General features: G+C 37.5%; 1 protein-coding gene across 19 annotated transcripts in view; it reads right to left on the reverse strand.

Annotated features, from left to right (window-relative positions):
• The window catches only part of GPHN (gephyrin), a 292,089-nt gene that overhangs the window by 138,286 nt on the left and 129,196 nt on the right, over window positions 1-24,607 (reverse strand). For 17 of the 19 annotated variants that reach the window (XM_054826339.1, XM_054826338.1, XM_054826351.1 and 14 more), the window contains exon 4: window positions 750-842. In XM_054826339.1, coding sequence (XP_054682314.1) covers window positions 750-842 — 93 coding nt within the window. Of the gene's footprint in view, window positions 1-749; window positions 843-9,755; window positions 9,946-24,607 lie in introns of all 19 variants that reach the window. The other 2 variants (XM_054826341.1, XM_054826343.1) reach the window with 1 other exon arrangement.

A 24,607-nucleotide genomic window follows, 5' to 3' on the forward strand; every position in this document is an offset into this window, starting at 1 on the left:
GTGATTTTAAAAGTTCATATTAGTCTAATTTGGAACCATAAATACCCAAATACTTCAACAGCAATCCACAGTCATTTCATATTACAACTCATGGCCATGTGGTTATTAGGTTAAGTTTCCTTTTTTTTTTTTTTTTTCCTTACCTTAGCTCCTTATAAGTATAATGTAACCAGATTTCCTGTGCAACATTTACTGGTGCAGGTTACCTCCATCTCTGTGCCTGTTTAGGTTTTTTTGACAATGTGGTGTCAAGCAAAGCAATAGCAGCTTTGCACAGAATTTTTTCCCCCTACTATCTACCTCTAACACTCTAACCTATAACGCAGTAGTTGTCAATGCAGTAGCCTGCAAGAGAGAATTGAAGGATCTCTCTTATCCCACTTTTCCTTGCGTAGGACACAACAAAAGCCACACAAGTGTTTGCTTAGCAGTATTGTACTGCAGTACTAAGGAAAACTGCACCAAAAAGCTGTTAGAATTTCGTTTTGTAAGCGGACTAGAAATCCATTGTACTATTCCGCATTTTAGTCTGAAAATCGTTTTGGGTCAGAACCCAAGGTCAGAGTAATTCTCTCGTGCTACATTCCCTATTGCTTTTTCTGCTTTCAAGTTGTGTATCACTTGACCTGTCCAGAGATACTGCAAAGTAAAGTTACAGACGAAATTTTTAAAAAAATATCATCCCCTTCCCCCAGACTCATACATTTCTACACCAAAGGGCAGGTTTTCTTATTCCAGGACTATCTCACCTCTGGAGTGACATCTCGTGGTGCAAAGCCTGTTCCTCCAGTAGTTAAAATCAAATTAAGTTCTTTTTCATCGCACCAATCTATCAGCGTCTCCTGAAAGAGAACATGAATCCTGTCAGATCTAACAAGTAATAGTGGGATACAGTTATCTCAGAAAACACCCAAAGACTTGAAATGTCTTAAAAACAGACACACACACAATAAGTACAGGGAATTGTAAAATCACTCATGGCTTTTTATACAAAGTTTTTAAAGCACTATTTATAACCAACATATGACAGAATAATTCAAATATCCATCAAAATATTTTTGGAAATTGAAACTGAAATTCTGTTCTCCATCTCTTGACCTGAAATGGAAAACAGGAATTCACAGTTATTCATTTATATCACTGTTTATTTTGATTTTGAGATATAAATATAGTGCTTTGACACATGTTAATAGAGTATGTGCATTTAATTCAGATTACATGGTTGATTCTTATTACAATAACTTTGGTTTCTGTGCTCCCCTTTTTAATAGCCTGAAAAAAGCAAACCCACATATTTGTAAGCTTATCTACTAAAAGATGTAATAATACATAATAATGCAGCAACACAAACGAATATCAATAATCATCTTTTCTACATCCCCTACAACATCTCAGTAAGACTGTGTATACTGATTCCAAGGCCGGACTAAGAAAGCTTAATAAATCTATCACGTAAATTCAATGACTTACACTACTGGAGCACTCATGATACTAGAGAAGTGTTTAATTTGATTTGCATTCACTTTTTAAATGACATTTTAAACTAGTTTTCAAACAGTGATAAAAATTTGTCATAAACAAAAAATTTATTCAGTCTCAATACGATTATATCACTTATCCTTCACACTCTACTGTGGGCTAGCACAGCAATAGAGTGTCTGCTTGGAGCTCAAAATTAGCTCTGTTGTATGAAGTACACTCATGCGTTACACAGTAAAGTATCCATCTGCAGAAATCAGTCAGATTGATTACTTAGCTATCCTTATTCTAGCAAAGAAACCTCATTCTTTGAAAAAGTTTAGGGCACATATATGTTTCTGGAGTATTATACTGGGGAGGAACAAACTGTTTTGGTGACTGTTGGCTAGAAGCTCAATAATTATCATAAAATTAATTTAAGCAATATACAGATTAAAAAAGCTTAAAAATATTGTTGATGGTCATAAAATTGTCCAGAGCATTTTAAGAATTTAATTTAGATTAATCCTCAGGTGTACGTTCCGCAGGCTTAGCACTGCTATGTAATTTCCAATTAAGAGAAAGCTCATATACAGCCTCTTCCAAATTGCAGGTAGAATAAACTTGTGTCTGCCTGCAAGCCCCATCATGCAAACATATCCAGGGATTACTTGAAGAAGTGGCAAAGCCAAATGTTTTGTCTTTATTTCTCCTTTCTTTACTCATTCCTTCCACTTCCCTTTTTGTGTTATCTCTTGCCTTTATTAAAATCACATCCACCTTTTTACTCTCCCATTTGAGGAATGGCACTGTACTTAGGTGGGCTGTAAATTACCAGTCTGTAGTTTTATGAATATTTCCAATAAGCTCGAGAAAAGAACACACATACTATCTAGACCCATACATAAATGAACTATTAAGTCTGACTTTTGACTTACATTTTGAAAAAAATGTGAACTATGGTAGTAAAAACAATTTTAAGTCTTAAAAAATTGTTTGTTTCAATAATGTAGATATACATCAGAAAAATTATTTTAAAGAGGTGGCATCTTCTCTAATTTATCATCTAGAAACATATTTGTCTTGACTTCAAACAGCTATAAATTTCAGAGAATACTTGAGAGAAGTTCAGTATAAAAGTGGTGTTTGGCAAAGTTAGACCTTAATATTGTATATATATTTAAAATTATTATCATCAAGAAAAATTTGTCAGTATAAAACAGAAGGGAGAGATTTTGTGGGGTTTTTTTAATGAAGCATTTATCTTTAGACAAAATAAAACCCTCCAAACTCCAACTGGTTTTATAGACAAAATAAATCCTTCCTCTGTTCTCAGTTCAGTAATAGTCCAGTTAAGAAGGAAAAAAATGTCATGTGATAGCCTACAAAAAGCTAAAGAAATCAGTATTAATTAAATGCCTATTACTGCTATTCCATCAGTGTATTTAGACAGACATATAATTCTCTATCAAGTCCTAGTTACAGTACAGAAACATAAGCTTTAAGTAAGAAGTCCTTTGACTATGAGGCAGTAAGTTTGGGTTTCAGTGTATTTTAGAAGTGTAAGTTGTACCACTTAGATCTTCTAAAACCATGGGAAAATACCTGAGACTGATATTCAGCTTATTTACTTTCTCTCTAGCCCCCAAAACTCCATCCCACAAAACATTCTGACTGACATTTTAAGTATCTAAAAAAGAAGCACTACCCTTATCAACTGAGGACAAAAGGCTACTCGTATTCACTTTGCTGCTGCCAGCAGTCCCGCTGGGTTCTCCCCTGGCTTTCCATGGAACTGCCTTTGCTGTGTCTTCAAAAGAGAATTTCTCTAGGCCAGGGACCTGATACTTGGCTTTACGGATGCTATACAAACAAAATTATTATACAACTTTTCAACCAGACAAAACTTCATTAAATATTTTTTGTGCACCTTTCTCCTCTTCTATCGTGTCATTGATGATAAGCTTTCAAGATAAAACCAGACTAGGTCAACAGGTTATGTAAATCACTGTCACTCCATTCAAATCAATGGAATTATGCTGATGGATACAAAATACAGTACCTGGCTCTGAAAACAGTACTGTAAAATTTCTATCAAATTTTAAAAAGCTCGAACAAACTACAGACATCCAGAAAAAAAAGCGCAACAATTAATATCCTAAAATAGGCTGTATTGGTTATTTTCTAGTGTCAAGGTAGACAAGGAGAAATGATGTCATTACAGTTAGTTCCTCTAGACACAGTTTTACTTCAAAAGCACACACTTGTGATTCTAACCTGTTTAGATTTCACTGAAGTCCCAGAAAAATTACATTAATTAGGTTTTTCCGCTGCACAGAAATAAAATGTCAGCCCAGTTGTCTCCTTAAGCTTTGGATTAGATCAGGTGCCCTGTCCTCTCTACTTATTTCTTTGTATTTTCTCTTCTAAATACATTTAAATTTCTCTCATTTAAATAAGTAAGAAATCCTTGGGTCTAACATGCATTTTATTTCCATCTCTTGCTCCAAAGATTTTTTGTTCAATCAGCCCCCTCCCCTCTCCTTGTTGGACTTCCTATGCGCTGCTCAATCTTGAAATTATTTCAGTTCTAACACTGCTCATCAAAAACTCTGCTTGTGATCTGTTTGAATCTTCTCATGACCAGTGTTGATTTCACCAGTGCAGAAGAAATCTTGCCTCCTTCTTTCTTTGAGTTCTTAGTCTTTCACATGTAAATTCATTTACTTTAAGGCCAATAAAGACCATGGAAAGAATGTCTACAGTGTGTGGCACAGTGCAGACACCCAAGCAGATACATGCTTGCAAATTCATACAGGCACCATCACATTAAGACAAACTAAGTCCAAAAGCTGTACAGGTATATTCTTGTGGCACCGCATCTAAGCTAGTGCTAACTGACATTTCAGTCAGTGAATGGCTATAACGCTTACAGACATATTTCCTTCTCTGGAGGTAACTCAAGCATCTCAACATCCAAGATGCAAAACTGCCATTAGTCTAAGTTGCAATGAGTAAGTCATAGAATTTTGGTCAGTCCCTCCTGTATATAAGACAAATTCTAGGACTCAAGCATCTCTTCAGAAACCACCCAGTCTTGATCTGAAGGATTCAAGAGAGAAAATACATCATAATTTAATTTGGTAGGGTTTTCCAGCAGCTATTAATGTTTATCATTAAGTATTTGTTGTGTTTGTAGTAACTGCTTCTTACTAACCATTTCTGTGGATAACACACCCCCCTCCTCCCATGATATGTAAGAAACCTGCTTGTAGAATGCACAATGGTAAATGGTTAGCAAAGTGGGATATTTTGTAACTCCACTAATGTACCATCCTCTAATCTCTGCAAGTAAGTGAACAGGAGAAACAAATAAGGATTCCCTTCTGGAATCAAAGGAACAGTTCCCCAATCTTTGGAGATAACTGAGGTTTGTGGGTTACTTATCCTAGTAAAATTTTGCAGCCTCTTGCAATAAAGCCTTATTACAATCACGGGCACTCTATGTTTCTGTCCTTCATTGCTGCTTCACTTAAATAACAGAGTAGAGCAGTTCTACGTGTGTAATTGATTATTTCCTTTCATAGTGACAGAGGCACCCATTCATTGACACAATATTATGAAGCATGCTGTTAGCCAGGAATTTTAACTTGAGAAAGGTTGCAAGACTTGTCCAGTCCTCCTACTGCTACTGCCCGCTGCTGTTCCACGTAGGTACTGAGACTACGAGTAATGCCCTTAAGTGGAGCAGAAGTACTGCAAAGCACACAAAAATGGTCAGCGTGGATCAGACTAAACACCTGCACAGAAGAGCTGAGGTCTTGAGGACTGTTCCCTTCCTATGATGCTACAGTCCTATGGCATTTCCTGTCTTTCTTTTTGCCCTATTTTTGCCATCACTTTGCTACGAGACTGTGGTAACAGCCCCACGTCTTTACGCTTCCAAAGTGATTAGAATACATTCCTTCAATATTATGGTGCTTATTCCTGGGATTAACATGTATACCTTTTTTCTTATCAATACGTCATTCACTTCGTAATACAAGAATTGTAAAAATAATTTTCAATATATATGCATAATTTTCATACACCTTAACCATTGGAATATATGTACATGAACACTGTTAACATTTAAAAGCCTTATATGCACCACTAATCACATATGGACCATTTAAAATATGTTAAAATTTAATTGAAATTGCTGAACAAATATCAATGTTAAATATGAAATTTAATTATGAAACAATATACATTTATTTACATTGGACTTTGAAACAGAAATTAGTATAAACTGCTTAACAGACATGCATACTATCCAGAAGTTCTCAAAACAACTTTACATGACTGAAAAGATTGTTGTGGCTTCTGGGTAAAACTGACAGTGCTTAGAAATGCAAAAGTCTGTGTTCTCCAGCACAGATCTTCTCAAAACTACAAGCTTTGTAAAATTATATAACTTCTATATTTGCAAATAAATCCTGTTTACTCTATGACAGTATGTTTCAAAAAGCAAGGAAAAAACATATAACAATATGTTCTTAAAACTATAGCGATAACTTCCCTTAGCAATCCAAGTCAAATAAGAAGAATTGTTGTATAAAAAGCCACATTAAATTTTGACTCATCTTTCATTCACACTGTGTGTCTCATGCTAAAAGAGCTAAAAGAGTTTGAGATCATTTTCATTTACGATTATCTAACATCATAACGAAGAAATTACAGTGAATGAGAATATGGAAAAATGTATTAAAGAAGAGAAACTCTGCATAGTTGCAGAAACCCGGGTGTCATTTTGACCACTGAGTTTCAGGAATAAAGGAGCTGGCACACTAAGATCTCATAACAACCTTTACTTAGTCACGTGGCTTTAATTAGCCCCGACCCCAGCTCTGTAAAGGTTAACCCTGATATTATGGCATGAGAGAGCATACATAACTGCATGAAGCTGAAATTCACATCACAGCACACAAATACAAAGCAGGAAAAAAGAAAAACAAAAGGTAAAAGTAACCCAATTGTTCTTCATTGTTGTATTATTTAGGAGCTTGACTCTTCTCCATTCAGCTGACCATGGCTTGTCTATTAACTTAAAAGGGAAAATCAAGTACTCGGGACCATGCAAGAACATGAATACCCATAAAGCAAAGGCACTGAAGGAAAGATAAAGAGTCGAGTTCAACATTCAGTTTGAAAAAAAGGAAAGGCCTTAGAAATGTTAATCTATTCTTGGAATTAATTTCATGTTTTTTTCTCTATTTCTTGTGAAGGTTTTATTTCTTATGCTCACAATCTTTCTCATACTGCTTGAAAGCTTCACTGAAACGTAGAGGCATGAAGATATTCTTATGTGTGGAAAAACAATTTTGCAAGTAATCAAGCTCAAAACGATTTAAGAATATGAGAAAGTGAAATACTAAAACACCATGAAAATATGCTCAACATTTTCTATTACCTCCACCTCTTTTTTCATTCCCCCACCAATAAAAGGCAGAAAGTAAGAGAAATGTTAGGACTAAATAGACCTTTAGGTCTAAATAGATCTTTTCATCTTTTGAGATTTTACTGAATGCAGCTAGTAATCTTTTGAAGATTCTGCAGATATATTTGCAGTTTTCAGCATTCTAGTAATTTTGCATTGTTGTTTTTCTAAATACTATGCTAATGTATTAAAAGAAGTTATAAAAATGCAACTATTCCACTGAAATGCAAAACTAAAGAAAGAAAATAATAAAAATGTACTCTACTGTACTAAATGGCCTACTTTTAAAATGGAAATTTAATTAGAGGCATTTTCCATTTGAAATAAATTGCAGCTATCAAATATTTCAAGGTTCAACATACCTATGCAGCCTGTAACGTAACCTTTTTTGAAGTACTTCACGTCTTCTAAAAGCTAACATTCATGATAATTATCCCTAAAACAGGAAAAAAAGAAAGTAGGCACTGAAGTGCAATGCTCAACAGAGTTCATCTATGGAAATGAGTAGGGAAAGTCAAGCAGAGAGATGTGCAAACACTGAAGTGTTTGCTGGTCAAACCACCAGGACTGGGAGTGCCAACACTGAAGTAGTCTCCTTCTTAAGGGCTGAGGCTGGCAAAAAAAATTCTATAATGCTGGAGAAAGGTAAAGACAGTACAGGCCACGTACAAGACTGACTCCACAAAATAAAAGTGTTGTTTTGAATGTCTTGTGCTGATTTCTTCTCAGAAGGACAAAGGAGGGATTCTTAATTCAAGCTAACTACCTTGACATATTAGTATAAACAAGAAAAATTGTGATTTTATTGTATGATTTCACAAATTGAATTAAAATCTACAAAGGGGTCTAGATCAGATGCAAAGCATGAGTCTATATGTGCAGCAAGGCACAAAACTTATTTTCTTCTGTGTGAAAATCTGTTCCCATCTACTGTTGGTACAACTGGTATCCTCGTAGAGAGCGTGCTGAGGTCCTGAAGTCACAGCTACTCACTGGAAAGGATCAGTCACTCCAGCATGACAGATGCTCGGAGGAAGGGATAGAGCTTAGAGCTGTCAGAAGAGTAAGAATTAGATATTTTCCAAACATGTCTGTTTCTTGAAACAACTTTCCTGTCCACTCTGAATTTGGCAGATACATACACGTGTGTGGGCATATGTGCACACACGCTTATCTTTACACAATAAAAATGTACTAGCAAAAGTAGCAACACTTAATTTGTCTCATTTCTGTCATATGCAACAGACCTCTCTCTAAAATATGCTAACCTACTAAAATAAATATTACAGTAGTTATAAAAACCTCTATGTTTTTCTTCAGAATTTATTTGAAAACAATTAAAAATTAAAGAAAAACATAGTGCCTCCTTGCCAGTATTACTCTTACCAGTGAGAATCTTGACATCTAATATATATATTCCTCTGATTCTTTCTACAACAACACAAGCTAAAATAGCAATTGGAATGAAAAGGAAAAAAGGCATAAAACCAACTAAATTAATTAGTTGCTCACTAATAATAGATAAACAGTAATTTTCTCTCAAGGTTTGTTTGGTTGGTTGTTTTTTTTAAAATTCAAGCAGCACTTCAAAGACCTGTTATCACAAGATATAAATGCTTGGGTTTGGAGCTATAAACCTCAGATTAATTGCGCAGAACAAGATGGCTTTTTCCACATTTTTTTCTCCTTTGCATACATTAATGTTCATCTAAGGTTGTTTAAAAGATTATTTACTTTGGGTTTTCTTCTCAGAATGTCAAAAGGTAGCTTGATATTACATGCAAGTCAGTAACTTTCTAAACCCAGAGCTCTTTACAACATTTTATCTATGTGTACGCACATCTACAGCACATGTATCTCATGCACCACAGATCAGAAGTTTCACTGATCTTTGCTGGCTGTAACTATGCCCAGATAAGCTACTTGTTAATCTTACCAAAAACATAGAAATGGCAAAGCCACAGAAAACCAACTGCAAATTTCTTTGAGCTGCCAAGACAACATTAAATGCTTCAATTCTAAGAAACTGGTAAAAGCATGTACATTGCAAAGGCGATACGTCTCAGAGAACTCCAAGTACAAACACGTAAGAATCCCATTCCTGTAATAGCCGTCAACTCACATAACCTGCGCTTCTTAGAAACTGTACTTGAAAATAACCACTTGCAGAATTTGCATGTACGTATTTGCACGCAGAGACAGCTACATCTCCAGTTTACGCCGGGTTATACCCAGCGTCTACTTGTTCTGTTAAATGGGCAGGAAGTGCAGTGGATTAAAAAGTGACCACAAGGCTTCTGTGATGAAAAAAAACCCAACACATGAGGAACTCAGCTGTAGAAAAAGTGTTTAAACTCAAATGTTTGCTTTTCTGTAACTATGAAGTTTTAAAAAACAATGTAATTATAAAAATATAATTGATTCTTACAGAACCCAGTGTAGTTTCTAGCTTCATTTTCTAACAGTAAACACAATCATACATGTTACTTCATACACTTAGCTACAATTCTGTAAGACATTGTTTCCTTTTACTTTTTAAATAATATTACAACTTCTGTAGTTTCAATTTTTGGAAATGGCAAGTTGAACAGAGTGAAAATATTAAGATATCTTAAAAAGGTTAGGACTGGGAGGGAAAAAGACAAGACATGAAACCAGTAGAGAGACAGGGAGCTACTCATTGTAATGCAGTTTATGGTATAAATTCCCCCATGTGTATTGTTCACGCATATCATCCATAGAGTCAATGAATGAAATTGTTTTTAAAATAAAATCTACTGCTTTACCTGTGAAAATACAGTAAAGAAAATTTACCTACCAACGAACAGCTGCTGTACTTTGAGATACTTAGTCCATACATATACTCTAAGAGTGGGTGGGCTCGTGGCCTGCCCTGGAGTGTCCCGGGAGGGGTGCTCTACCTCCTCCCCTCTTCCTGCTTCAGGCATGACACACGGGGCAGAGTGCATCCGCCACCACTTCAGTTCCTCTTAAATGCACAATCAAACCTGAAAGAGATTCAGAAAGAGGGGAAAGGCAGGTAGGAGACTAATGTACATGCAGACTATACCTCTCAAAGAACACCAGTTACTGACCAGTAACCTTTCTTCTTTGAGTCTGCATGTACATTCCCACAACGACTCACTCTGAACAGTTCCTTTGCCTTTTTACCACCCAGGAGGAGGCCTGAGGACTCCCACAAACACCTGCAGCATCACTCCACTGAAGGGTGAAACAGCCCTGGACACTATTAGACCAACATAATGCTGGGTGAAAGCAAAGACAGAACTCCAGGTGGCCTTACGGCAAATGTTCAAAACCCATACAATACAGACACGAAGTTTGCCCAGAGATCTAATAGAATTTGCTTTGGCCATGGGGGAGAAGTTTCTTGAGTCCACACAGAGCCAGAAAGCCACCCAAACAATCATTGTGTGAAGTCAGCTGAACTTCTGGATATTCCCACAGTGCAATAAGCAAAGAAACAAACTAAAAGACTTGGACCCATGAAGAGAAATTATGAAGTCCTTACGAAATCAAGAATGTGAAGTATAAAATTCAATCAAATTAGTGTAAGATCTGGAAATGACTACTGGAGGACTAATTGCCTAGGTACTCTGGAACTTTGGCACCACTTCAAGAAGGAATTTTGGATGGCTGAAGAACAGATACTCTGCCCTTATAAAGGTAGCATGTGAAGTGGCAGCCACAAGGACTGTATACTTCAGCAGTTGGCTGAGAAAACTATCACCAAATTACCAAATATGCCACTATCATAGACACAAGCAGAAGGAATAAGAAGTTAAAAGAGCTCAAACGGGGAAATGGAACCACTGTAATGCAGTAGTTTTCCAAGACTACTCAGTCATGAACAATTCAATGCATCCTGATCAGCTCTGTTAGGAAGCTATGAGTTGTGAGAACATGAGTGTACTCAACCAGAGAGCGCAACCTGGAACCCTCACCAAAGTACAGAAAGGAACCAAAGGAACTGCATATAACAAATAACCTAAAAGAACTGAGATCAAAGCAGCAACAAACAGATAGTACAGAAAATACTGTTATCTCTGAGAGCATGCATGTCTAGATGATACTTTCACACTACTGGCTATCATTACTCTGGAGAGTAGCAAGAACTGACTACCCTAGAGATTGATTAATGTTTTGACATGGAGAGTCCTGACATTGCCACAGACTGAAGATGAGTCAGGGAAGAGCTAAAATACAACTTATACGGATACCACAAAAGAAATCTCACATAGCAGCATGTGAATACACCCACTGTCAGAACAAAGTGAACCTACCCCGAAAAATAGCAAGCTTGCCTTTACTGAATATTTCTCTATATGTGTGCCAGTTCTGGTAACTTACAATCAACATACCATAAAAGGAGAATATGCAGTTTGCAAGCCTAATCCAAGCAAAACTGCTGTATGGCTTTACTAAGCCAGGCAGCTGAATGAGATGCGAAAACAATGAGTATATTTTAGCAAAAGCACATGCAGTATTGCAAAGAACAGATTTATCTGGGTCCTCTAAAGAATACCCCTAGAGGAAACAGCGAAAGTCACTTGTATCCTCACAGAAATTTCCTTGGGGAAGTCTAGCTCATCAAATTCTAAAGAATATACTAAAATGGGCCTGGATGGAATTCAGCATTATTTTGTCATTTCTGACAGACACCTGTCTACAAAAAATACTCTGAAATATCAGTAAATGTTTTACTTTTGGACAAATGAGCACTGGAAGAGCAAGTGAATAAACAGGTTTAAATGTAAATCTGAACTTTTGGAAGAAATGTAGAGATGTGGTCTAAAGTATCACTTCTATCTTACAACGTACAATCGAGTCAAAGCCACTTACACCAGGGCTCACCGTCTTTTGTATGCAACAAAGAACACTGTTATGTCAAACAAGTAAGACTGTGAAGAATCACATTAATATTCCAAATTTGAGTTAACTCTTCTATTTAAAATGGAAGTCTGATAATAAGTGTAGGATGGAGAGAATTTACGTGCTACCAAACTGGTGGATGAAGTGCTGAAAGAGCTGCTGGATGTATACTAGGGTATAGGGTTGCCAATAACTCTTAATTTTCTAGAGTACTGAGAACCAAAGCCCTCACTGAGGCCTGAATGATGGATATGTCTACTGGTCTGAATGATCGATGTGGAGAAAAAAGGCAGAATGACTGGAACAGACACTTGCAAGTTCCTGAATTCCAGGTACCAATACTGTTCAAGCCAGAATGGAGTGAGCATGGTGACTCAGACACTGCTTAACCACTACAGAATAAGGGTACTGGTGGATAAGCCTAGATCTGAAATGCATGGAATTAAAGAGACATCTCCCTACCAACTCAGATACTACTCCCCTCTAAAAAAGAAATCTTTGCATTTCTTGATATTATCAACCACAGATTAATCCTTGGTGAATAATACTGTCAATACAATTGCGTATTTCGATATTCGGAGAAGCGTCTGTTGAGAGGACGTGGCAGCGTATTTTGAAGATCCTGAAGACTGTAACAATTACTTCATGGCAGGCACAATTCCATAGATGGAGTCACTACATAATGGATGGATCTAGCACTTCCCTGCTTGTTCATGCAGTGCACTATGATGGTGCTATTCACCCAAAAATCATTGTTCTGATCATCAGTGTATGCATACAGAATAGCACTCCAATTTTGCCTAGCAACATTTACTAGAAGATGCCCCTCTTTGCAATGAAGAAGCCATCCTCAGTGACATCTCTCCACATCTGCAGTGGATCCCCCTACCAGCTGAGAGGTTTTAAGCTATCAGCGGTATTAATTCTCTAACACCTAATTACAATGCATAAATTAAATGCATGATTTTTCCAGCCAACCAGTGCACGTACAGGCCACGTGATCTAACAACTAAAGGCATGATCTTATTGTGATCAATGATTGTCCTGGCACTGTTCAGATTGTTCTTTTGCCCCGGTGAAGCCTACCAAGCCAATGATAAAATCTCTTTCTGAATATAAATTAGACGGGAATTATCTGTGTTCATCCTTCTACTGCAGTGTAAAATAAAAAAAGTATTTGTAGAGAACCCTGAATGTTATGTGTGAGTTGATGGAGAAAAGATTCTTGTACAAATCAGATCACTACATGTGAGTATGCAAAGATATTTATTTTTCCCCAGGAATTACTACCATAGACAAATAAGGAACAAATTACAGAGTATCATGTTTAGATGGTAAATGACCTTCCAGGTCTAATAATCAATGCCAGATTTAGCTTCCAGAAGATAATAAACCATTAGGAAGAAAGCCCCTTCATCCAAAACTAAGCAGTGTCCTTTATGTCTCCAAATATAAAGGAAGGTATGGACATCCTGTTCTGATATATTCTTGTGATAGGGATATACAAACAATGAAGAGAAACGTATATGCAAGAAAGGAAAGAAGATGGGAGTATTCTGGAACTGATTAGGCTGTCTGCACTTCTCCATTATCTGTTGAGTAGGAGTAATCTCGGAGACCCTGCAAATGATTCTTAAAATGGATAAGGAAAGGATAAAAATCAATTGAGATTCATTGACGGTTCTTAAGGCAAATAACACGCTGACAGCTGTTGAAGGCAATGAAAAATAAATAACTGTGATCATTACAGAAAAAAGTCTTCTCCCTATGAGCCCTTGCTTTTTTCTTACAGTGACAGAGCACAGTAGAATAATAATAGAATGAACTAGTAATAGGCCGCCTTGCTGATTAGGTTATTGTCTAACCTAATAGTCTGGAGTATAAGCATCCAAAGAATAAAATGTAGTGAAAGAACCTTTTGGCACTTATAAAACAATCCATTAGAGGACTAAAAAGGCCATTCTCTTCAAAGGGAAGACCATTTCGGGATTCAGTCTATGCAGAATCTCTCTTATAGGCCCAAAGGATTATAGCTATTACACAATAGTGGGTGAAAGCTGTTACCATAGAATTTGATGAGCTATCTTCTGCTTCCATTGCAGCTTGCAGAACATTAGCTGATCCCACTGCAATCAAAGATTTCAACTGATTATTATACTCGGGAGAAAACTGATGCAGAACAACTCGCATTAGAAAGATTTCTTTCCCTAAGAGCTGAAACTTTCTGGTCATTTCTCTTTTGGAACACTTTTAAAAGATGTTCATTTTTTCTTGATACATACTAACAACAAAATTACTTGGAGTCAGGTGGTAATAAAAGCATTCAAAATCCTAAAGAGATTTCAAAATCACCTTCCAACTGTTTCTGCAGCTGGTATAAATGAAGCTAAAATCTGCCAGGATACTAAGGTTGTTCAAACACGCCTGTATGGGTATTGGAAATCTCTCAGGCAAAATAATTTGCAGAATGTCAAACAACCTACAGCATTTTTGCAGAACTCTTTGTATCTTAATCTCCATTGTTTCTAAGGTCCTAAGTTCTTGGAAATTATTTTGTGCTATACAGAAAGATATGCTAACACTTTGTTACATGACAAGGATTATATATATATAAAAAATAAAAAATGTATAGCCTTCTGAACTGACTGAGGGGGAAACAACTTTGTCTTATTTGTCTGCCTAATTTGATAAAGTTGCTGCAAATGGAGCAAACAGAAGCTTAGTAAAGCAACTGTTTCACAGAAGTGATCTAGCTCAATCTAGGCTCATAATGTTAACAAAGCCTAGGACATGAACAAAGTTCACAGACAGACATGAAAAGAGATGGAAAGGACGATTCCAAGCAGAATCACTTGTCATCTCTTGGTTTTGTACAGACATATGCCAAACTTCACTTGCTAAAATTTAAGAATCATAAAAGAAATACTAATCAGTACTATCAGAATGAGAGAAGTATAGAATGCTTTCTGCTAAAGGAAGAGCAATTCTTACAAATACTTGCAGTGATGATACTGAGTCTCCTGACTGCTGCAGAAAAAGTCTTGGTATATTCAGAAATGCTTTCCAGTCCCATGATTTCCAACGCGCTGGTTCTATTCACAACTATTAGTTCTGTGACTGAGAGTTTTCAAACAAATGCTACTAATTCCATGTAAGAAACACTTGCACTAAGCATGTCATCTATATAGGTACTCTTCACACTTAATCTTGAATGAATGATGGCTTAATTAATTAAGTGTTCTGGCAACGAATGTATTTGTACCATATGCTTCAGTTTCAAAATCAAGATCTGTGCCAGAACAAAAAGCTGCAGCACTGAGGGAATAGGCATTGACAAGTGAAGCCATTACAGAGTCTGCTTCAAGAGGAATTAATGATTTATAAACTCTAACTACTTAGCACAAGACAAATCAAATCTTAGTGTCCTTTTTACTAAAAGATTTTCTTATCATTTAAGTTCTAAACCTCAAATTATGTCTATTCTGCTAATCTTAGCAGACATTTCTCACCGTAAGCAATGCTTTTGAGAAGTATTTCAGAAAATATTTTTCAAATTTATTTTGAAATTGCTTTCACTTACTTTATCTGAAGTTTATATTAAACCTTCATAAGCATCTAGAAGATGAAATTATTTTAACATATAGATATCAAAATTATTCATTATACTTTCATAAATGGGTATTTTCATGCCTCTCTTCTGTTTCCCTTGAAAAAGAATGGAGACAATATATACAGACTTTTTTGTTTTGGTTTGGGTTTTTTGAGTAGTGTTCCAAAAGGATAAGCAAGGACTCAGTAACTATGGAGATGTTTAAGTAGTACAGTGTAGGTACAGCAGGTTTTAGTGAAAAAAAGTACATTCCCATTGTTACTGATGTGCTCGAATCAGACAGATAGTGGAGGTTACGCATATGAAATGTCTGCTTCACAGGAACAGGAACTCCTTGCTAAAGCATGAGTCATTTTTAGAGTTGTGAAACCATGGAAAGCCCTCTGGACTAGGAAGTACTCGTTCGTTATTATGAAGATGTAAGACGACACACATGGTAACCTTTACAAGAATCCTGAGTTATTTATATACTTCAAAAAGAGTTGCGTATGGAATAATGAGTCTTTTCAACTGTGTATCACCTGCTTTATATATTATTATTCTAACATACAGTCCCGTATTGGGTCTGGCTGAGATGAAGTTAATTTTCCCGCACAGCAGCCCTCATAGTGCTGTGCATTGGTAGCCAGCAAGGTGTTGATAACACACCAGTGTTTTGGCTGCTACTGAGCAGTGCTGGCACACATCAAAGCTGCCTCTCCAACATTTCTTCCCCTCCTCAGCAGTAGGCTGGGTCTGAGTAAGATCTTGGAAGGGGACAAAGCCAGGGCAGCTGACCCAAACTGACCAAAGGGATATTCCATACCATATGACATCTGCTCAGCAATAAGAAGCTGAGAGATGGGGAGAGGAACTGGGGAGCATTTCATTTTTTTGCAATGTTTTGTCTTCCAGGAGCAACCGCTACGCATACTGAAGTCCTGCTTCCCAGGAAGTGGCTGGACATGGCCTGCTGATGGGAAGTAGAGAATAATTTGCTTTGCTTCTACGTGCTACCTTTTGCAGTATTAAACTGCCTTTATTTTGACCCACGAGTTTGGGGTTGTTTTCTTCCATCTTATTTTTCTCCCCTCCCTGTCTGGCTGAGGAGAGGAGTGATAGAGCAGCTTGGTGGACACCTGGCATTTAGCCAAGGTTAACCCACCACAAATCCATTACATGAAAATGTTTGTGTAAGTCATTTTTGGTTTATTAATTGCAAAACTTACCTTTCTGGACATGTTAAAATCACATTACAGTCACCTGCTCAGTGCAATGCAATTTAGAACAAAGGCATCATCTCAATAATTAGAAATACCATATTGCCCCTTTCAAAGAGTTCTATCATCTCCCACACATTCTGCTGTGAGGATTATGATGCATGCAGTATACGTTATCTCTGGACTACTGCTTTCCCTCGTAGAGACAATTGCCACTTGAGTGCCGGAGAGTGATGAAGAGCCTACACAGGCAGCAGAGTCATTCAGATAGTATTTTCAGTAAGAGAGAGTAGGTGGAATTAGTGGATGAAGGGGAGTATGCAATAAATTTTATCTGTGAGCAAGAACTGGGCAATGCCCTCCGGAAATTAAGGACCACACAATGTTCTATTTATAATGTTTCTAATATCCTGGTGATCCTGACCGGGAGACCGTTGTACATCAAGGAGTTAGTGATCCACATAGCAGTTCCCCTGCAGTTCCCACAGTGCTCCACTTCCAGTGTGGCCTTCAAAGCTGTGTCATGCTGCACAAACCCTTGGCCAAAGGACACTCAGCCACCTCACTGTAATTCAGGAGCCTGTAGACAGCTCCCACTCTGTACTGGTGATTACGCCACCAGTGTGGCCCTTCCTTTATCTAAAAGTGTACCAACAATTTCTCATGAGTGGGGAAATCCATCCAGGGATTGATCCAATGCTGCATGAACACACGGTTCCCAGCATCTGAAGGGAGTAAGATTTATCTGCTATCTATATTCCTCCTCTTATTCTGCCTTATTAAAGCAGATATTATATTAAGCCATTTGTTGTCAGGCCTTTCTTATTGAAATCCAGACAGAACTTGGCACTGTCCCTCTCTCTCACTCCTCTACCCCAGTGCAGAACAAACACACCCCAAGAATTCCCTTTTCATTTCAACACTCATCACTTCTGACTCTATGGAAAGAGAAGCACTTGCTTTTTTCTTGCAATTACTAAGCAAGTCTTTCCTGTCGTGTAAGAGCTGTCTCTCCAGGCCTGGCAATATCTGTGATATTTGAAGACATTAAAAAGAGATCAAAGATTTTTTTTCTTCTGCTAAGAGTTATAAATTTGTGGTTAAAGATCAGGTCTACCAGAAAACCAACAATTCTATAGCAGCAATATTCCAAGAGCTTTTTACATTTGTACCCATGAATCTAAGCACAGTATTTGACACTGCGTCCACTTAGAACTTTTTGTTTTGGCGCTGTAACCATCCATACAAATAACTCTAAAAAATGGAGCCCATTTCCAAGCCACTGTAGCTATTCCTTCCTAAATGTCACAGACCGTTTAGTAGTCCATTAAGCCTCTAGCTGCTGTTTCAGCTTTCACTTCTAACTCCAAAAGCAGAGGTATTTTTAGTAGGAAACTCTAAGCATTTCTTGTCTGTCACCCAAATTTCAGAATATCTCCAAGAAAACATCGTAAGAGCATTGGCTACAGCAAATATATTTCATTGGAATGAGCAGTATACAGCTCTCTACACAAAAAAACAACTGTACAGACAAAACCATTTTTTGTCAGACAGCTTCTTTTCTATCCCATATTTTTGATTTTAGGAAATTTGAGTTTCATGTATTTTTGAACCTTTAGAAAAAAAAAAAGATAATCAGGATAAACTGAGGCATGGAAGAAAAGCAGACTACCACTTCACTTAAATATACTCAACTGAAGGTTATAACAATCAAGTTAACATCTGGGCATCCTCATTTACCGTACTGACAAATGAATACTATTTTGCTCAGGAAATAATTGCAGGCTTACAGAACAAACAGACTTCAGCCCTTAGGCTCTTTTTATTATAATGACATTTTTGTAGGAAGATATTAAATTTCTCGCTGACCTACTTGTAGAAAAATTTTCATCAGTAATCTTTGTTCTTTGGATAGATTTCAGTGTCTGACTGAGGTTTGATAAGAAAATGTTTAATTCTTTTGCAAACTCTGTACTTTGGATGTTACCTTCAGTTCCCTGCAGATAACCTAAGATGGAGGAGAGAGGTAAATCAAGTTTTCATGCGGAGTTTTGTATAAGAGAAACAGCAATGAACTTGAGAACCATTTTAAATTAACCTTTCCTAGAAGGGACAGCAGAAAGATTGTTTATATCCCAGTTTCAATTTTACATTGATTTTGTTATTTTTATTTTTTATTGGCATTGGTAAGCTATTATCTACCCTGTGTGTAAAATAAACTCGCTATTTGAATACTGTTTGTTAGTGAGCTTGATGCATTGCATCCTACTCCTGATTTTGAAACCTACAGGTTGAAGTCACTTAAGTTAAATACATTAAGTGTGCAGTCACAGAAAAACTTGTGCCCAATTTGTTAATTTTGAAAAATTAGGTTGTGCCTGTTGATGATACAACAGATTCTTAATTAAGACCACAGAGAGAGATCAAAATTGAAGATAGTTTATCACATGTTCATTCCATGTTTCAAACATACTCAAATTACATAATTATAAGGATAGTTAGAAGGAATATTTCCTTTGGTTTTCTTTCTCTATTACTTAGCCATCCTCAGAAGGCAATATAAGTGCTCAGACATGTCCAGTGTTGTTTTCATTGGTAGAGATTGAGGAGACTGAATTTAAAAATCTTTTCAACAAAAGCTAGTCTGAAATTAGCTAATTATTCCACCACAGAGGAAACCCCTTATTTTTCCCTTTGATTTTTCAGTTTATTACAAGATTGCCATGGTTTTAGATGAACTGCAACATAATTAGCTCAGGTTTTGCTGTTGTCAAGACTATGTCTCTGCTAAAATACTATTTATCCAAATATAGGATTATTTTAAAAGAGTTTAAGGTACAAAAATTGTGCAAAAAAATATTGAAATACAAAATATTCTGAACACACACACACACACACATCGTAAAAGTGCTTGGATCCCCAAATACATGAGGTGTATCTCAGTTTTTACTTAAAGCAAAATGGCAAATACAGGGAACCGTGCCATTATGGTTAAAGTTTCATGCCTGTATATCAACTATTGGCTGAACAGTCAGAATACATGTCCTAACTGCTTTCCATAGTTAGGTCTGCAGAAAAGACTTAATCACAGAAAACCTTGTAATTTCCCTTTACCTGTGCACTTCTACTGCTTATTTTTTTTGCTGAGTCTCTCAGAAGTCATCTCAGTGAGGATATCATGCACGTGAAAGCTTTACACTTCACGAATACCCATTTTTTCATTTTTGAAACACAACCATCCCTTTGGTTTTCTCACCTATGAAGGATTCACAGTTCTGAACAATACTTAGGGACATTTGGAGCTTTTGTAGGTAAAGCAGTTCTTTACAGTTCCCTGATTTTAAATTTAGGCATCTTTCCTTCAAAACAGCCTGAGGATAATTGTCTGTTGTCTTTTCCAGCCTCAGGGTACTCTGTAAAACTAAAGTGTTAGCTTCAGTCTCCCAAATGACACTGTATTTTTACACACTGCCTTTTTTATATAGCATTGTTCCCTAGAAATTTTTATTAAAATATAGAACACATTCCTTGCTCCAAATACATCAAGAATGGTTGTCTTCTGTTTTATCAAAGAAGGACAGAATTTTAAAACATCTTGATGTTAAACTCTTATCCTCATAAGATATCCTCAGATACCTTCATTTTCAAGACTGATCAACGTTAGGTAATACTCACTTATTTTAAAGTGAGAACTATTTTAAAATATTATTATGTTAAATTATTACTATGATTTGTTATTTTAAATATTCTTTATTATTTTAAATTATGTTCAACTACCAAGACACTTCACTGGTAAGAATGCAGAAGAACCCTTTCAAATGACAGGACTGAGCAGTATAAATTTCCATAGATCAGCCTATTTGTTAGCAGAAAGGCTTATGTCATCATGCTACCAAAGTACCACAGTGAAATTGTTACAACATTTGTAATTTTAAAATACAAGGCTATTTTGATAGAGCATAATAACAGTAACAAAGCAGATGAGAAATAATAAAGAAAATAGAAATGTCAGTCTATGCAGAAATGGTGAAATGTGTTACCTTTGCAGTCTTAACATTCCACCTAATCTTGTCAGAATGATGAGGCAGCTGAAATTGAACGTAAACATTTCTGACAGAACAATCCTAGAAATCCTTGTGTATTTTTTATAAGAGAATATTTTAAAAAATAAAACTCAGCAATCACTGCACCTCTACTGAACTCTGATGATTCAGTGGCATTCTCTCCCTTATACATTTCTCTGAGGACAATTTAAGTCACGTAATTTCTGAAATTCTACCATAATTGAAAGGTACTGAAACGGTGTTACAGTAAGTAGAATCAAAATGCCAGCTATTTTATCGTGAGGGTATCCAGAAAAAGAACACACCAAAAGCACAGGGATAATGAAAAAGAGAAACATTACAATTTAATCTTATATTAGCGTTTAATTTGAGTAGTTTTTCTTGCCTAGATAAGCGCATGCTAGGAAACACGTCCATAGGGAGCACAAAGATATTCCAGAAGAGTAAATATTGTGACTTTGGCCACAGCAAATTACATTATATATATTGTAATATCAAAACATTCTGTTTCACAAGCTACTTAATCTTGCATACAAATACATACTACTACTGTTGTCCAATCAAAGACATCATCAGTGTTGTCTCCATACACCATGGTAAAAATAATTGGCTTTTGTTACAACCATAGCTCTCAGATAATTTGTCCATATTGACCCCACTTCCTCAGGAATCTGATGCCCGCACCCAAGACGGACCCACTTCGTTCAGGCAACATCTGCACCCTGCACTCGTGCCTGTGTTCTCCTCACTCTGTAGCATCACTTCTTAGCTCTCTTATGTAAAAGCCATGAAGAGACATAGTTCCATAAACTATGGCTCACACAAACTAAACAACCAGATAAAATATGGTGCCTATCAATGCTAATTAACACGATAAGGCTTTTGATCTCAGAAAAAAACAGAGGAAGCTCTTGGGAAAGCTTTCTTTCTCCTGTGTGCTTGTGTTACTGAGGCAGACTCCAGGGGAAGAATTCCTTTCAGCCCATTAACATATCTGCTGGGCTTCCTTACTTAAAACTGTTGCTATATAATAATTTTTAATGAGGAATAGACCTCTTCCTGCAATTTTTTTCTGGATCCTTTTAATAACCGATTGTCAAGAAAATTTTCATTAAGATACTAATGTGTTCAAGGAACATTTCTGTGGGGTTTTTTGCAATTTTATAAACACCTCACATGAAATTTTGAATGCTGGGTGATTTTCAGTAAACCGTGACAAGCACAGAAGTAAAATAACAACTTGAAACCAAACTTATGTAAACCAAAAGTGTGGGAGAATTGAAAATGCCTCTTAAGAATTCTACTATCTATAGAGTGACTAGTACTGAGCGATCTAGAAACCAGCTAATCAGGGCTGGTCTTCATTACTTACTGTTGTGATGCTCCCTAAACCAGTAAAAGATTTCAATAGTCTAGACTAGCAGTCTCCAAAGTAGGGTGTATGCAAGATGATGATTAACCCAATCTCCTTCAATGACAAGGTGACCCACTTAGTGGATGAGGGAAAAAGGCTGTGGATGTTGTTTGCCTGGACTTTACTAAAGCCTTTGACACTGCCTCCCACAGCATTCTCCTGGAGAAACTGGCTCCTCATGGCTTGGATTGGCATACGCTTTGCTGGGTAAAAAGCTGGCTGGATGGCTGGGCTGGATGGCGAATGGAGTTAAATCCACTTGGCAGCTGGTCACAAGCGGTGTACCCCAGGGCTCAGTACTGGGGCCAGTCCTGTTTAAATATGTTTATCAGTGATCCGGACATGGGGATCGAGTGCACCCTCAGTCAGTTTGCAGATGACACCAAGTTGTGCGGGAGTGTTGATCTGCTCAAGGGTAGGAAGGCTCTGCAGAGGGATCTGGACAGGCTGGATCGATGGGCTGAGGCCAACTGTATGGGGTCCAGCAAGGCCAAGTGCCCTGTCCTGCACTTGGGTCACAACAACCCCATGCAACGCTACAGGCTTGGGGAAGAGTGGCTGGAAAGCTGCCTGGCAGAGAAGGACCTGGGGGTGCTGGTCAACAGCTGGCTGAACATGAGCCAGCAGTGTGTCCAGGTGGCCAAGAAGGCCAACAGCATCCTGGCTTGTATCAGGAATAGTGTGGCCAGCAGGAATAGGGAAGTGGATCGTCCCCCTGTACTTGGCACTGGTGAGGCCGCACCTTGAGTACTGTTTTCAGTTTTGGGCCCCTCAGTACAAGAAGGACATTGAGGTGCCAGAGTGTGTCCAGAGAAGGGCAACAAAGCTGGTGAAGGGTCTGGAGAACAGGTCTTATGAGGAGCAGCTGAGGGAACTGGGGTTGTTTAGCCTGGAGAAAAGGAGGCTGAGGGGACACCTTATCGCTCTCTACAACTACCTGAAAGGAGGCTGTAGCCAGGTGGGTGTTGGTCTCTTCTCCCAAGCAATAAGTGCTAGGACAAGAGGAAATGGCCTCAAGCTGTGCCAGGGGAGATTTAGATTGGATATTAGGAAAAATATCTTCACCAAAAGGGTTGTCAAGCACTGGAACAGGCTGCCCAGGGAAGTGGTTGAGTCATCATCCCTGGAGGTATTTAAAAGACATGTTAATGTGGTGCTTAGGGACATGGTTTAGTGGTAGACTTGGCCATGATAGGTTAACGGTTGGACTTGATCATCTTAAGGGTCTCTTCCAATCTAAATGACTCCTGGTGTGCAGGAAGAAAATATCAGAATATACATATACTGGGGATGGGGGATAGGGGGTGCTCAAAAATTTTTTACTGATGGGGTGCACAATCAAAAAGTTTGAAGACCACTGGTCTAGACTTTTTTTTTTTTTTTTAAATAGTCTGCCAGCATGGCTAGGCACTCTATGAGTACTTAGCTCAGACAACAGTGTTTCACTGGTAATGATGGAACTATATTACAAATTTCACACTATTTTTAACCTTGATATACTGTGGTATGAGAATATATATAGTGGAGGCTGGGGACACATCTACCATAGCCTGACAGTTCAAAATGGCAGTGCTCTTTTGACAGCTCTCTGCTTACCAGACTTTGGTTCATATCGCAAAGTAGTCTTTAAGCATATGAACTGGAACACTCTCAGTTAAAATTTATTTGGAAGATGGACTTCAGCAGCATACGTAACCTGCTCCAGCTGTTAAGAGGCACACAGTTCACAGAATCATAGAATCATAGAATATCCTGAGTTGGAAGGGACCCATAAGGATCATCGAGTCCAACTCCTGGCACCACACAGGACCAGCCAAATTAGAGCATATGACTGAGACCGTTATCCAGACGCTTCCTGGGCTCAGTCAGGCTCGGTGCTGCGACCACTTCCCTGGGGAGCCTGTTCCAGGTAAAAGTATTTTGAAATAAAACATATCAAAGAATATACAATGTGGATGCTGGATCTCCAGCACCAAATGCTTTATAGATAGATGCATTTTATTGGTTTGCATGACTTAGTGACACAGACATGGTTCAAGATAAATGTTCGGTTCTTGACACTAGGGATGCAGTGGCTAGGACTAAAGAAGGCATTTTTAACTTCATCTCCACACACTTTGCTTTGATTTTTTTTTAGCTAGAAGACATCCATTTGTGGAAGCCTTTAGGACATGTTAAGCCAACATTCCAGCTTTGTGCACTGTCAGAGATTAAATGAGCCACTTACCCAACATACCCAATAAAACACAGAATCCACTTAAAACTTTCCGGTTCACATCTGTGCTCAGCTACAGCTCATCAGCATGAAATCTCATCTAGATGAATCTTATGCATCTGATAAACAAAAGGCATCTGAGCAAACAAACTGCCACCAGCCACGTGGTTCACCACTTCTGTTAACACTGTTTTACACCATTCTCTCATGATATTTCCTTGAAGGAAGTTTTTGGTTGGTTTTCTGTTAAAAACATTTCATGTCTCCTATTCTAT

This window comes from Grus americana, chromosome 5, assembly GCF_028858705.1.
Source record: "Grus americana isolate bGruAme1 chromosome 5, bGruAme1.mat, whole genome shotgun sequence".
Taxonomy (NCBI): domain Eukaryota; kingdom Metazoa; phylum Chordata; class Aves; order Gruiformes; family Gruidae; genus Grus; species Grus americana.